Below are 15,703 nucleotides of genomic sequence, written 5' to 3'. Positions count from 1 at the left end.
AAAGTTCGTTCCCAAGACAAGCATACAAAGGCTTGCCCATCATCCTCTCACAGTCATGCTGGAGTAGAGTCTGTCCTGGCCGTTAAAGGGAGAGTGGGGGAGGGGAGGGGTGGGGGTCCTTGTTGTAAGGGGGGTACGCGGGGGTGGTTGTCATGGATAGCGAGATGCGTGTCCAACTAATCTTAACTTGTCTGGATTATTCTTTCATGATAATTTGGTTGATAATAGGATGTGCTGGGGATAACATTAAAGTCATCAATATTAGCAATTAAGACAGATTCAACGACATTACGGGTAGCCTAATCCGATATGTACAATGTGACTAGGCAGTTAAGGTCTTAAGGGTGATTGTTTTCTTGACAATGTTTAACAATAGCATTACTGTGATCACCTCTACGTACTGAATGACTGTGCCAATAGCATATCTCCATTTCTGTTTTCCACGTCTGGCCAACGTATCTTTAAGTGCCTTACATTTATTGGCGTAAACACTATTTTTCTGATAATTTGGCCTAGTTTTAATTAAGGTTTTACTGGCAGTGTTGTTGTATAAGAAACCATCAAAAACACTTTCATTCAGGTACCTGTCTTACATGAGCTACGTTAGGAGAATAGGGCAACACCATACATTTAGATCTTGCATGTTTGTGTATGTATGTGATAATGACATTTATGCATCACGCATTAGCTGATAAAACGCTGATTATAATGACATATCTAGATACAACAGTCCCCTGTATAAGGACGTGCTGATGAACACTGTTACAAATGAAAGGAACAAGAAGGTACAGGTGGGCGGTGACCTACCGGGAGGTAGGAGGCCGTCCCCTCCTCGACCGGCTCCTTAGCTACGGCTTCAGGAGGGTCCACAGTTGCCCCATTCTTGTTGAGGGTCTCCTTGTTCTCCGTCGGCGAGTTCATGACCTTCGGAGCAGTCTTGGCCTCCTGGGTTGTTTGGTTTTCATCCACTATCATTTTTCAGCGACGAAGAACTCGTTACTCGGTTCGAAAGTCGAAAGACCGGCACTGGGTAAACGTGGCGCTACACTCGCTATTCGATAACCGTCAACAAAATGTCCTCTTCACCGGAGACAGTGTTGTAACGTCTAGCAAAGTAAGTAAGGTTTGACTTTCACCAGTCCAACAGTTCACAAGTGCGCGTACCACCGTTCGAGCAACTACGGTGACCGCGGTACGACAGCGAAGAGGACACTCTGGAACGTGGACAGCCTCACTGGGTTTAAATACGAAACCTTATTGATCCTCCACACCGGCACACACTACGTGCGTCGCCCTTAGAGTTCCTCTTCGGCCAGACGAAAATCTTCCTCCAAATTATTCCTGTAAGATCTTTGGCTATCATCTCCATAAACTGAACACTAGATATTTGGTATAACTGTCATTTCTGTAACCGGACGGCGATTCCTGTAATCCCAATAACTCTTTTAAACACTGTAGCCGAGTCGGTGGCGTGACCAACATTCTTGCCAGATATGTATTGTTACACCCAAATGTTTTTATATTGATAACTGTCCTGAATACTATGATATTCTTATAGTACACGTTTAACTGTTGATGAATATCAATCACTCCTGACAGTGGTGGGTCTAAAGAATCGTTTATTAATTCAAGTAAAAAATTAGTGAATTTCATACACCGGCAACACCAATTCCCGCCAAGAATGAATGACGCAAGAGGCTGATGTCATTCGTTCGCAGCAGATCTTGTAAATTTAACCTCTTGTTCTTATCATAGGAAAGTGATGACCCAAAGCCTTTATCTCACATATATCCCTTATTCTAAGATACTTCAAAAATCATAAAATGAACCAACGATGAAAATATGTAAAATTTGAAACTCAGTAGGCTAGCTGACGCAAGAACCCAACCCCTGGAAATAGCCAATAGGCTTCCAGTATTGAAGGGGTGTGACAACAGCAGTTTACGTAGTTATTCGACCATCAACGTAAGTGACCAAGGAGGTAATTCACTTGAAGCATTGAATTTCCACACAAATAGATATACAGAAGAGGCCACAAGCATTCCAGCTTGCCTTATGACGCATCTTCAATCAAAGGTTTTTGCTAGAGAAATTGGCAGCTCTTCCCGCCGCCCACGTGGACGCCATGTATGTTCTGTCCCAAATTTACTACCAACCAAACGGTTGATTCGCCACGCCTTTTACCAGTCTTCCTCTTAGCAGGCGAAAAGGAAACTATCTTTCTACAGATACGTAAGTAAATCATAAGTTAAAGTTGAAGGAAGAAAACGGGTACGAGGTTTAGCAACAGACGGGTAGCGTCACCCGCTGAAGGTGACTCCAAGGTGAGGTACATCCAAGCCTCGCTGACCCGACGACGCCCGAACAACGTTTCTCAGAGGTCACCTTCAGCCAACCTATGTGTCCTTACCCGAAGGTGACAGATAATTAGCCAATTGTGACATGAGATACGTAACGACCTACTTAGTCTTGTGGAGTCAGTCTGCTGACATCCACTCCCAAAGTGGATAACCCAAGCCATTCAACAGGTCGTGGACACCAGTCAGGAACATATGTCACCTTGCCAGGCGAATACACACTAGCCACGAACTAACAAGTGTCCCCCCACCCCCCACCTCAAAATACAATATCTACCTCTCGGTCGAAACAAAGGAATCATCAACCACAAAAAGACTAGACAATAACACAACGCCGGCGTAGAGAACGCACAACAAAGCTCGGCCCCCCCACATGAGGAACGCAAAATCTGCGTCACTGGTTAAGGTAGTGGAGATAACCTATATAGTCAAAGCAGATAACAGACACACACACGAATAAAAAGCTATTATAATGGAAAATGAGGTTATCTGAAAGCTTGGAGATAAGATAAGAGTAGGATAAACACCCCAGGAACGAAAATATTGAGGAAAGTCTGACTCATATTAATGGAAAAGAGTTTGAAAGAAAATGGCGCCACAACTCTCCGGTACTCTACCATATGTTTTGAACAGTTTCTGCTGAATGGTCTCAGCATAATAATGTCAGGGAAGGTGTCAGCATAATACTGTCAGGATGGTGTCAGCATATTACTGTCAGAATGTACCAAGCATGATACTGTAAGGGTGTTCCCAGCATAATACTGCCTAGAAGTACTCAGCATAACACTGTCAGGACATTATCAGCATGATACTACCATAATAACATCCAGTCTTGGAGTTGCAGATCATTAGAATGTGTTCAATAGAATGTTCTTGTAGCAGCATACCACTGATCCCCCGGGAGGCGCAGGTGATGAAATGCCATCACAACTCATTCTTACGTACAACAGCCAAGAATCATAAACCAGCCATGGTTCCCCACCAGGGAAAATTGAAAAAAAGGACAAAATACATTAAAATGAAAAAGGGACCCCTTCACTAGAGCAGATACAAAGAAGAAAACGGAGAGAGCCACATAACGGCTTGACAATTTCTAGTGGGATATAAATCCTGAGGTGGGATATTACAGTAAGAGTGAAGGAGGACGTTAAAGGGAGGGAGTCAGTATACAGGGAGGGAGTCAGTGTACAGAGAGGGAGTCAGTGTACAGGGAGGGAGTCAGTGTGCAGGTAGGTAGTCTATACCCAGGATGAGAGTTAGTGTACAGGGAGGGAATTAGTGTACAGGGAGGGAGTTAATGTACAAGGAAGGAGTTAATACAAAAGTGCTGATGGTTGATACTGTAGAGAGGTTAGACGCAAGAGTTATACACCACGGCAACAACAACAACATGACAAGAACCTAAGCAGAAATAAAATGATCTTTGACCTTACGTTTATCGGATCAAAGTCCAAGCCATCTCACTCAATGATCCAACCCTCCAGCTCACGGTGTCAATGTACATTTAGTTACTGAGGAAATTAATTACCTTCAGCATTTGGCCTATAATATCTTTTTTTCGAGGGTGAGGTCTTACACTCCACTCGAAACTCCATGAGCAATGTTGTATTATTAAGGTGATCATTACATTATAACTAGTGAGAGCGAAATGAAAAAAGAAAGAGTACGTATGAAACCTAAGACATTCTTGATTTGACATTCATGCATAGTGTCTGCTGGGCCATCCGTTCCTAACTTCTTAAACTTCAATTAAACTGTTCTTGCGACACTTTGTCAATTCATGAGATAAATAAAGAAGGTAATAATGGGAAACGATAAATAGATTTGTGCTCTTAACCCCCGAAGAGGGGGGAGCCCATGGCCTGCCTGCGTGACGCAGTTTGGACCCAAACCTCCCGCCAGACCCCACGCCAACCGCCACCGTTATCCCTGGCTCCGCCGACCATCGTACCTCACGCACGAAATTATTGTACAGTCTGACTGAAACTCATTCTAACTTAATTTTCTTGTATTGGTTATTATAATGACATACGGGATTCATAATTCTTTTTTCATACTTCTTACCCATTTCCCAAACAGGGAGGCAGAGCCAGGAACAAACGAGGTAATGGCCTTATTTGTTTGTTTATATCACCCCCTAGACGTCATGTATAATGCACTTTATCCTCACGAAAGCCACACTGACCTTTCAATGTTTTCACCTGACCACACTTTGTGTGTGTGTGTGTGTGTGTGTGTGTGCGTTAACTACAATAGAACAGGTGACTCAGGAATATGCTTGTAGCCACAACGAACGTGTTGTGGGATGTGAATTATTGCGAAAGCCCTTGAACTCCGTGTTTCAAATTCCTTGTGGCTATTAGCATATATATATATATATATATATATATATATATATATATATATATATATATATATATATATATATATATATATATATCCCTGTGAGTCTACGGGGAAAATGAAACACGATAAGTTCCCAAGTGCACTTTCTTGTAAAAATCACATCATCAGGGGAGACACAAGAGAGAAATATAACAGTCAGTTGATATACAACGAAGAGACGTAGCTAGGACGCCATTTGGTAAACATGCAATTGTCCAAGACAAACAACGAGCGTTCATAAACTTATTATGTGGACAAGAAGGTGAATTGTTTATAAATTTTATCAACAATAAGGTTATCCAATTTGTATAGACCTTCACTAATATTAAGATTATCATTCTTTGTATATCTAATAACAGAAGATTCAATGATATTTCTCATGGTACTCGAGTTAGACTTAAGCAACATAGTAATAGCATAAGGAGAGGACAAGAATCAAATGCCTTGTTTAATCACGTTAAAAACTACGATCATTGTATTGACTAGAGTAATGCCATCTCAGTTATTAACTCTAACTCCAGTACCACGAGAAATATATAGTTCTAATACATGAATACATGAGACTGGTTTAATCAGTGAAGACCACTATGCACTATGATAGAATATATATGATCGCTCCTCCAATACAGTCCTTTCACAACAGTTGTGAATCTAAACTAATAAAAGAATTCCATGATGTACGAAAACTGAAGCGAGAAATGATAAAGTAATAAAATCATGGACTTTAGCGAGCGTTTCTGCCAACTATGTCGCTTATATAACCGACATTCTTGGAACGTATGCGAAACAATAGTGATGTGCCAACAAGTCACGTCATCGACGAAAAGTACAGAAAGAGGCAATGTTTTCCCAGCTGACCCATTATCTACTTGTTCATCTTCACTGACAGATTTCTTCCACCTTATTCCTTTTTCTTTTTTAACGAAATGTCACGTTGACGAAAGAGAGAAATTGCTTGGCTAAATGTAGCACGAGATTAAACGTAGAAATAATGAATGGATTTGATATCGAGACTTGGTATCAGGTCATTACCTTGTTCACTCTGGGAAAATAAGCTGACCTAGAGAGCGTCATTGACAGGGGTCGGCAGCTCGTGACCCACTCCGCGTCTGCTGCTCGCGTGACGTCAAGAGTACAAGCGACAACGTCACAGGTGAGGGGAGGCACGAGCCATGACGTCAGAGTCCCGCGCATTGAACAAGGCTTAAATTTCCACTAGTATTGTAGCCCAACAAACTTTCTTGAAGGTTTAAAAACCTTTTCAGTCGATATGTATTACAAAGAAACACTAATGAGTGAACAACGAACGAATTTGCTGTTTCGTAGACTCATGTCAATAAATAACACATGTGCTTGTGCGTCTGGCAGGGGAGGCTACAAGCACAGCACATCTCTGCTGGCCCGGGTGATGACGTAACCGGTTACAGTCCACGGTGAGACGACAGTCCTGTTCCTATTACTATTCCTTATGTTCTAATTATCTAATTTCTTAATTCTATTTGTGTAAGGTGTTATTATGATATAATCAAGCGCGTACCCTGAATTTGACCGAGGGGGTGGCGGTGGGGAGTTGGGGGAGGAGTGGATTATCAACTCGCCAAGACAATGATAAAAAGTTAATAAAAAAAATGGTATGTAAGAACATACTGTATGTTGGAGAACTCGGCTTTTAAAGAACTCAGCGCTTTTTGAGTTATATGAATGTTGAATTATATTACTAGCATTAATCATCTCAAAATATTGTATATATTCGTTGTATAGCAGGATATAATACCTCTGGTGATGATATTTGAACATGAACTTCTATATTTGATAACATAAAACAGCTGATAGTCATAATCGATTGAATTTCCCTCTATGGAATATATCGGTACGCAGTTGCAGGTTGAGAAAATTTCTGTATTACGACCATAGGTTTACTGTGGCAGTAGGGTGGAGGGTAAGGGAAACGGTTGTTCCATTGGAAACAAACATCCACAGAAGCAGTTCTGTGGAGATGAATATAAAACGCCCCCTACCCCTTCATGACACTCCTGGACATATTACCATAAAATGATGATGATACGTGATCCTGAAACTTCGGCCGAGATAAGAAATGGCGCTGTGCTCTGCTACAGACGGCAACACTATCAGTGCGCTCTGTTATGGCAGAGAACACTCAATGTGCTCTGTTATGATCAGAAGAACTAGCACAGTGCTCTGTTATAGAAGAGAACATTATTGATGGGTACTCTTATGGTCAGCAACGCCACCATGTGCTCTGTTATAGCACAGAGCACTATTGCTGTGTTATGTTATGGTCGGTAACATGAACGTGCTCTCTTATGGCAGAAAACACCATCAATATGTTCTGTTATGATCACGCTATCACTGGGCTCTGCTATGGCTGATAAAACTATAAATGTGCTCTGTTATGGTCGGCAACACTATCAATGTGCTCTGATAAGACAGAGAACACCAGTAATGTGCTCTGTTATGGTCGGCAACACTATCAATGTGCTCTGATAAGACAGAGAACACCAGTAATGTGCTCTGTTATGGTAGGCAACACTATCAATGTGCTCTGATAAGACAGAGAACACCAGTAATGTGCTCTGTTATGGTCGGCAACACTATCAATGTGCTCTGATAAGACAGAGAACACCAGTTATGTGCAATGATAAGGTTGGCAAACATGAGAGCGCTCCTCTGGTGGCTTGGGTACGCAGTGACGACCATGTCTGTGGCTGTCTTCAGTGTGGGGGAGACAGTGATATACCACGTGAGGGGTAAACTCAACGAATTATACAGGTACTCCCGTGGTGCATCTCTCTCTCTCTCTCTCTCTCTCTCTCTCTCTCTCTCTCTCTCTCTCTCTCTCTCTCTCTCTCTCTCACACACACACACACACACACACACACACACACACAGAGGCATGCCAGCCTTATCACGCCGCCCTCACACACTGCTGTAGACAGACGGGTCTCAATACAAGTTCTCTGTTATCAGTGTTGTGTTCCGTACGTCAGGAAGTGTAATTAATTACCTGTACTGTACCATGGATGGGAGGTCTGCTCTCGTGAAGTGTGTCGAGTAACATACAACTCGAAACTTTCGTATGAAATCAGCATTCAGGTTCATTCTTCAACTTACTTCATTCGTTCACTTCTCTAGAGTATAAAAATGCTTCTTTCCATCTCTAGGAAGATGTTTCTTGTTATTTCCTCCCGGCGAATCACTTTTTCCTCACATTAACAAAGTCTTTCAGAAACCTGAAGGTTATGATCAAGTCACCCATTACTCCTTTCTTCCATATGGCCTCTAACCACTCCTCATAACTCTACTCCCTTAATTCAGCTACCATTTCCGTTGCCCACCTATTCAAACAGGTCTAATATACGATGTGAATAGTTTGCTGAACATTTCTTTACCCATTTATGCAATTTTGATATTTCCCAACAAACAGTTTGTCAAATATTCAGTTCTAAGGTGGCCCTCACACCACAGGTTAGGTACAACTCCCACACACACACACACATACACACACACACACACACACACACACACACACACACACACACACACACACAGCCTGTAGTTTATCTTCTGCTAAATAACACTCGAATCCAATACCTTAATCAGTGTGTCCCATCCTTATGGCTTTCCATTTGCCTTAATGAAATTCACCCGTCATGTTTGTGTATGTTCTAGTTTGTAGGTTTATACAATCCTTCTGACTCCTTACTTAACTCATATGTCCTTTGGCATCATCCACAAACATGAAGTCCTTCCGCCAAGCTGTTTGATAACCATTCATCACACCTACAAGCCCTTACTCTGCACAAGTATTCCGCAACGCAAGTGTGAATATCAGCAGTCAGTTCGCACGAGCTACGTTGGTTGGGTCTAATAGTCGTCAACAACCACTGTCATTAGGCCAGAGTCCACGACGTAACATCAGACATACACACGGCAAATATCCTCAACTCAGCTCTTGCCATGTGTGTCTGATTCTCCTAAAGACATCTGGCAGACCAGAGGAGACTGGCCGATGGATGGTTGGTTTAGAATCTATCATCTGCTACGTCAACAACAACAAATGTGACCGAAAATGAACACCAAATCATCGTCTGCACAATCTTGCATCCTATGTTGCACAATCATGCATCCTATGTTGCACAATCATGCATCCTAGTCTGCACAATCATGCATCCTATGTTGCACAATCATGCATCCTATGTTGCACAATCATGCATCCTAGTCTGCACAATCATGCATCCTAGTCTGTACAATCATGCATCCTAGTCTGCACAATCATGCATCCTATGTTGCACAATCATGCATCCTAGTCTGCACAATCATGCATCCTAGTCTGCACAATCATGCATCCTAGTCTGTACAATCATGCATCCTAGTCTGCACAATCATGCATCCTATGTTGCACAATCATGCATCCTATGTTGCACAATCATGCATCCTATGTTGCACAATCATGCATCCTATGTTGCACAATCATGCATCCTAGTCTGCACAATCATGCATCCTATGTTGCACAATCATGCATCCTAGTCTGCACAATCATGCATCCTATGTTGCACAATCATGCATCCTAGTCTGCACAATCATGCATCCTATGTTGCACAATCATGCATCCTAGTCTGCACAATCATGCATCCTAGTCTGCACAATCATGCATCCTATGTTGCACAATCATGCATCCTAGTCTGCACAATCATGCATCCTAGTCTGTACAATCATGCATCCTATGTTGCACAATCATGCATCCTAGTCTGCACAATCATGCATCCTAGTCTGTACAATCATGCATCCTAGTCTGTACAATCATGCATCCTATGTTGCACAATCATGCATCCTAGTCTGCACAATTATGCATCCTATGTTGCACAATCATGCATCCTAGTCTGCACAATCATGCATCCTATGTTGCACAATCATGCATCCTATGTTGCACAATCATGCATCCTATGTTGCACAATCATGCATCCTATGTTGCACAATCATGCATCCTAGTCTGCACAATCATGCATCCTATGTTGCACAATCATGCATCCTAGTCTGCACAATCATGCATCCTATGTTGCACAATCATGCATCCTAGTCTGCACAATCATGCATCCTATGTTGCACAATCATGCATCCTAGTCTGCACAATCATGCATCCTATGTTGCACAATCATGCATCCTAGTCTGCACAATCATGCATCCTATGTTGCACAATCATGCATCCTAGTCTGCACAATCATGCATCCTATGTTGCACAATCATGCATCCTAGTCTGCACAATCATGCATCCTATGTTGCACAATCATGCATCCTAGTCTGCACAATCATGCATCCTATGTTGCACAATCATGCATCCTAGTCTGCACAATCATGCATCCTAGTCTGCACAATCATGCATCCTAGTCTGCACAATCATGCATCCTAGTCTGCACAATCATGCATCCTATGTTGCACAATCATGCATCCTATGTTGCACAATCATGCATCCTATATTGCACAATCATGCATCCTAGTCTGCACAATCATGCATCCTATGTTGCACAATCATGCATCCTAGTCTGCACAATCATGCATCCTAGTCTGCACAATCATGCATCCTAGTCTGCACAATCATGCATCCTAGTCTGTACAATCATGCATCCTAGTCTGCACAATCATGCATCCTATGTTGCACAATCATGCATCCTATGTTGCACAATCATGCATCCTAGTCTGCACAATCATGCATCCTAGTCTGCACAATCATGCATCCTATGTTGCACAATCATGCATCCTATGTTGCACAATCATGCATCCTATGTTGCACAATCATGCATCCTATGTTGCACAATCATGCATCCTAGTCTGCACAATCATGCATCCTATGTTGCACAATCATGCATCCTAGTCTGCACAATCATGCATCCTATGTTGCACAATCATGCATCCTAGTCTGCACAATCATGCATCCTATGTTGCACAATCATGCATCCTAGTCTGCACAATCATGCATCCTAGTCTGCACAATCATGCATCCTATGTTGCACAATCATGCATCCTAGTCTGCACAATCATGCATCCTAGTCTGCACAATCATGCATCCTATGTTGCACAATCATGCATCCTATGTTGCACAATCATGCATCCTAGTCTGCACAATCATGCATCCTATGTTGCACAATCATGCATCCTAGTCTGCACAATCATGCATCCTAGTCTGCACAATCATGCATCCTATGTTGCACAATCATGCATCCTATGTTGCACAATCATGCATCCTATGTTGCACAATCATGCATCCTAGTCTGCACAATCATGCATCCTAGTCTGCACAATCATGCATCCTATGTTGCACAATCATGCATCCTAGTCTGCACAATCATGCATCCTAGTCTGCACAATCATGCATCCTAGTCTGCACAATCATGCATCCTAGTCTGCACAATCATGCATCCTATGTTGCACAATCATGCATCCTAGTCTGCACAATCATGCATCCTATGTTGCACAATCATGCATCCTAGTCTGCACAATCATGCATCCTAGTCTGCACAATCATGCATCCTAGTCTGCACAATCATGCATCCTAGTCTGCACAATCATGCATCCTATGTTGCACAATCATGCATCCTAGTCTGCACAATCATGCATCCTATGTTGCACAATCATGCATCCTAGTCTGCACAATCATGCATCCTAGTCTGCACAATCATGCATCCTATGTTGCACAATCATGCATCCTAGTCTGCACAATCATGCATCCTATGTTGCACAATCATGCATCCTAGTCTGCACAATCATGCATCCTAGTCTGCACAATCATGCATCCTAGTCTGCACAATCATGCATCCTATGTTGCACAATCATGCATCCTAGTCTGCACAATCATGCATCCTATGTTGCACAATCATGCATCCTAGTCTGCACAATCATGCATCCTAGTCTGCACAATCATGCATCCTATGTTGCACAATCATGCATCCTAGTCTGCACAATCATGCATCCTATGTTGCACAATCATGCATCCTAGTCTGCACAATCATGCATCCTAGTCTGCACAATCATGCATCCTATGTTGCACAATCATGCATCCTAGTCTGCACAATCATGCATCCTATGTTGCACAATCATGCATCCTAGTCTGCACAATCATGCATCCTAGTCTGCACAATCATGCATCCTAGTCTGCACAATCATGCATCCTATGTTGCACTATCATGCATCCTAGTCTGCACAATCATGCATCCTATGTTGCACAATCATGCATCCTAGTCTGCACAATCATGCATCCTAGTCTGCACAATCATGCATCCTATGTTGCACAATCATGCATCCTAGTCTGCACAATCATGCATCCTAGTCTGCACAATCATGCATCCTAGTCTGCACAATCATGCATCCTAGTCTGCACAATCATGCATCCTAGTCTGCACAATCATGCATCCTAGTCTGCACAATCATGCATCCTATGTTGCACAATCATGCATCCTATGTTGCACAATCATGCATCCTATGTTGCACAATCATGCATCCTATGTTGCACAATCATGCATCCTAGTCTGCACAATCATGCATCCTATGTTGCACAATCATGCATCCTAGTCTGCACAATCATGCATCCTATGTTGCACAATCATGCATCCTAGTCTGCACAATCATGCATCCTAGTCTGCACAATCATGCATCCTAGTCTGCACAATCATGCATCCTATGTTGCACAATCATGCATCCTAGTCTGCACAATCATGCATCCTAGTCTGCACAATCATGCATCCTATGTTGCACAATCATGCATCCTATGTTGCACAATCATGCATCCTAGTCTGCACAATCATGCATCCTAGTCTGCACAATCATGCATCCTAGTCTGCACAATCATGCTCCGGAGTTTTGTTTGATGAAACATTTAAGATATTTTTCTAGATAATGAGTTTCATTTTTATTTGAATATATATATATATATATATATATATATATATATATATATATATATATATATATATATATATATATATATATATATATATATATATATATATATTTATACTTTGTCGCTGTCTCCCGCGTTTGCGAGGTAGCGCAAGGAAACAGACGAAAGAAATGGCCCAACCCCACCCACACACATGCACACACATACGCCCACACACGCAAATATACATACCTACACAGCTTTCCATGGTTTACCCCAGACGCTTCACATGCCTTGATTCAATCCACTGACAGCACGTCAACCCCGGTATACCACATCGATCCAATTCACTCTATTCCTTGCCCTCCTTTCACCCCCATGCATGTTCAGGCCCCGATCACACAAAATCTTTTTCACTCCATCTTTCCACCTCCAATTTGGTCTCCCTCTTCTCCTCGTTCCCTCCACCTCCGACACATATATCCTCTTGGTCAATCTTTCCTCACTCATTCTCTCCATGTGCCCAAACCACTTCAAAACACCCTCTTCTGCTCTCTCAACCACGCTCTTTTTATTTCCACACATCTCTCTTACCCTTACGTTACTCACTCGATCAAACCACCTCACACCACACATTGTCCTCAAACATCTCATTTCCAGCACATCCATCCTCCTGCGCACAACTCTATCCATAGCCCACGCCTCGCAACCATACAACATTGTTGGAACCACTATTCCTTCAAACATACCCATTTTTGCTTTCCGAGATAATGTTCTCGACTTCCACACATTCTTCAAGGCCCCCAGAATTTTCGCCCCCTCCCCCACCCTATGATCCACTTCCGCTTCCATGGTTCCATCCGCTGCCAGATCCACTCCCAGATATCTAAAACACTTCACTTCCTCCAGTTTTTCTCCATTCAAACTCACCTCCCAATTGACTTGACCCTCAACCCTACTGTACCTAATAACCTTGCTCTTATTCACATTTACTCTTAACTTTCTTCTTCCACACACTTTACCAAACTCAGTCACCAGCTTCTGCAGTTTCTCACATGAATCAGCCACCAGCGCTGTATCATCAGCGAACAACAACTGACTCACTTCCCAAGCTCTCTCATCCCCAACAGACTTCATACTTGCCCCTCTTTCCAAGACTCTTGCATTTACCTCCCTAACAACCCCATCCATAAACAAATTAAACAACCATGGAGACATCACACACCCCTGCCGCAAACCTACATTCACTGAGAACCAATCACTTTCCTCTCTTCCTACACGTACACATGCCTTACATCCTCGATAAAAACTTTTCACTGCTTCTAACAACTTTCCTCCCACACCATATATTCTTAATACCTTCCACAGAGCATCTCTATCAACTCTATCATATGCCTTCTCCAGATCCATAAATGCTACATACAAATCCATTTGCTTTTCTAAGTATTTCTCACATACATTCTTCAAAGCAAACACCTGATCCACACATCCTCTACCACTTCTGAAACCACACTGCTCTTCCCCAATCTGATGCTCTGTACATGCCTTCACCCTCTCAATCAATACCCTCCCATATAATTTACCAGGAATACTCAACAAACTTATACCTCTGTAATTTGAGCACTCACTCTTATCCCCTTTGCCTTTGTACAATGGCACTATGCACGCATTCCGCCAATCCTCAGGCACCTCACCATGAGTCATACATACATTAAATAACCTTACCAACCAGTCAACAATACAGTCACCCCCTTTTTTAATAAATTCCACTGCAATACCATCCAAACCTGCTGCCTTGCCGGCTTTCATCTTCCGCAAAGCTTTCACTACCTCTTCTCTGTTTACCAAATCATTTTCCCTAACCCTCTCACTTTCCACACCACCTCGACCAAAACACCCTATATCGGCCACTCTATCATATATATATATATATATATATATATATATATATATATATATATATATATATATATATATATATTTCGCTTGCCGCCAACTTTCCCTGGGGATGGGGGAGGGAGAATACTTCCCACGTATTCCCTGCGTGTCGTAGAAGGCGACTAAAAGGGAAGGGAGCGGGGGGCTGGAAATCCTCCCCTCTCGTTTTTTTTTTTTTTTTCCAAAAGAAGGAACAGGGAAGAGGGCCAGGTGAGGATATTCCCTCAAAGGCCCAGTCCTCTGTTCTTAACGCTACCTCGCTATCGCGGGAAATGGCGAATAGTATGAAAAAAAAAAAAAAAAAAAAAAATATATATATATATATATATATATATATATATATATATATATATATATATATATATATTATCCCTGGGGACAGGGGAGAAAGAATACTTCCCACGTATTCCCTGCGTGTCGTAGAAGGCGACTAAAAGGGAAGGGAGCGGGGGGCTGGAAATCCTCCCCTCTCATTTTTTTTTGATTTTCCAAAAGAAGGAACAGAGAAGGGGGCCAGGTGAGGATATTCCTTCCAAGGCCCAGTCCTCTGTTCTTAATGCTACCTCGCTATCGCGGGAAATGGCGAATAGTATGAAAAGAAAAAAAAAAAAAAAAAATATATATATATATATATATATATATATATATATATATATATATATATATATATATATATATATATATTAAATTAAACGGGATGATGGTAAGACAGATATGGTTGTTTCATTGGTAACACTTGTATATCTGTGGAGCAGTTAATCATATACCAACATCATTTACTTTTTTTTTTCTTTTTCCTGTCAAGGGACTAGAACAGTCATATGATTGTAGAAATATAAATAACGATATACAACGGCAGACAACTGCCTCGGTGCCTCCCGAGTAGATGCCTCCCAACAGCAGTGTGATATTTGTTTATTAATATGTGTGTTCTCAGGTCGCCGTCACTCAGAGATATACTCGGTAAATTCATTGGAGGCTGGCACCAGCCACAGCTGGTTATGTCCCACGTGTTCTTGCTTTACGCTTACATAAATATGCAAACACGACGGAAAAACCTATATATTGAAGACACACATAACTAAACTCCTTCATGAATCTTGGTGTCTTAAAATCCTTTATTATTTTCCAT

General features: G+C 42.0%; 1 protein-coding gene across 2 annotated transcripts in view; it reads right to left on the bottom strand.

Moving 5' to 3' along the window:
• The window catches only part of LOC139748987 (solute carrier family 2, facilitated glucose transporter member 1-like), a 495,836-nt gene that overhangs the window by 407,602 nt on the left and 72,531 nt on the right, over positions 1-15,703 (bottom strand). The window contains exon 1 of one of the 2 annotated variants that reach the window (XM_071662350.1): positions 808-1,204. The exons of the other annotated variant lie outside the window; for it this stretch is intronic. Coding sequence (XP_071518451.1) covers positions 808-975 — 168 coding nt within the window. The 5' untranslated portion in view covers positions 976-1,204. Of the gene's footprint in view, positions 1-807; positions 1,205-15,703 lie in introns of those variants that run through there. 2 annotated transcript variants of the gene reach the window in all.

The sequence above is a fragment of the Panulirus ornatus genome, chromosome 1 (assembly GCF_036320965.1).
Source record: "Panulirus ornatus isolate Po-2019 chromosome 1, ASM3632096v1, whole genome shotgun sequence".
Lineage (NCBI taxonomy): Eukaryota > Metazoa > Arthropoda > Malacostraca > Decapoda > Palinuridae > Panulirus > Panulirus ornatus.
The sequence above is the reverse complement of the archived record's forward strand: the minus strand, read 5'-3'. Positions and strand labels throughout refer to the sequence as shown.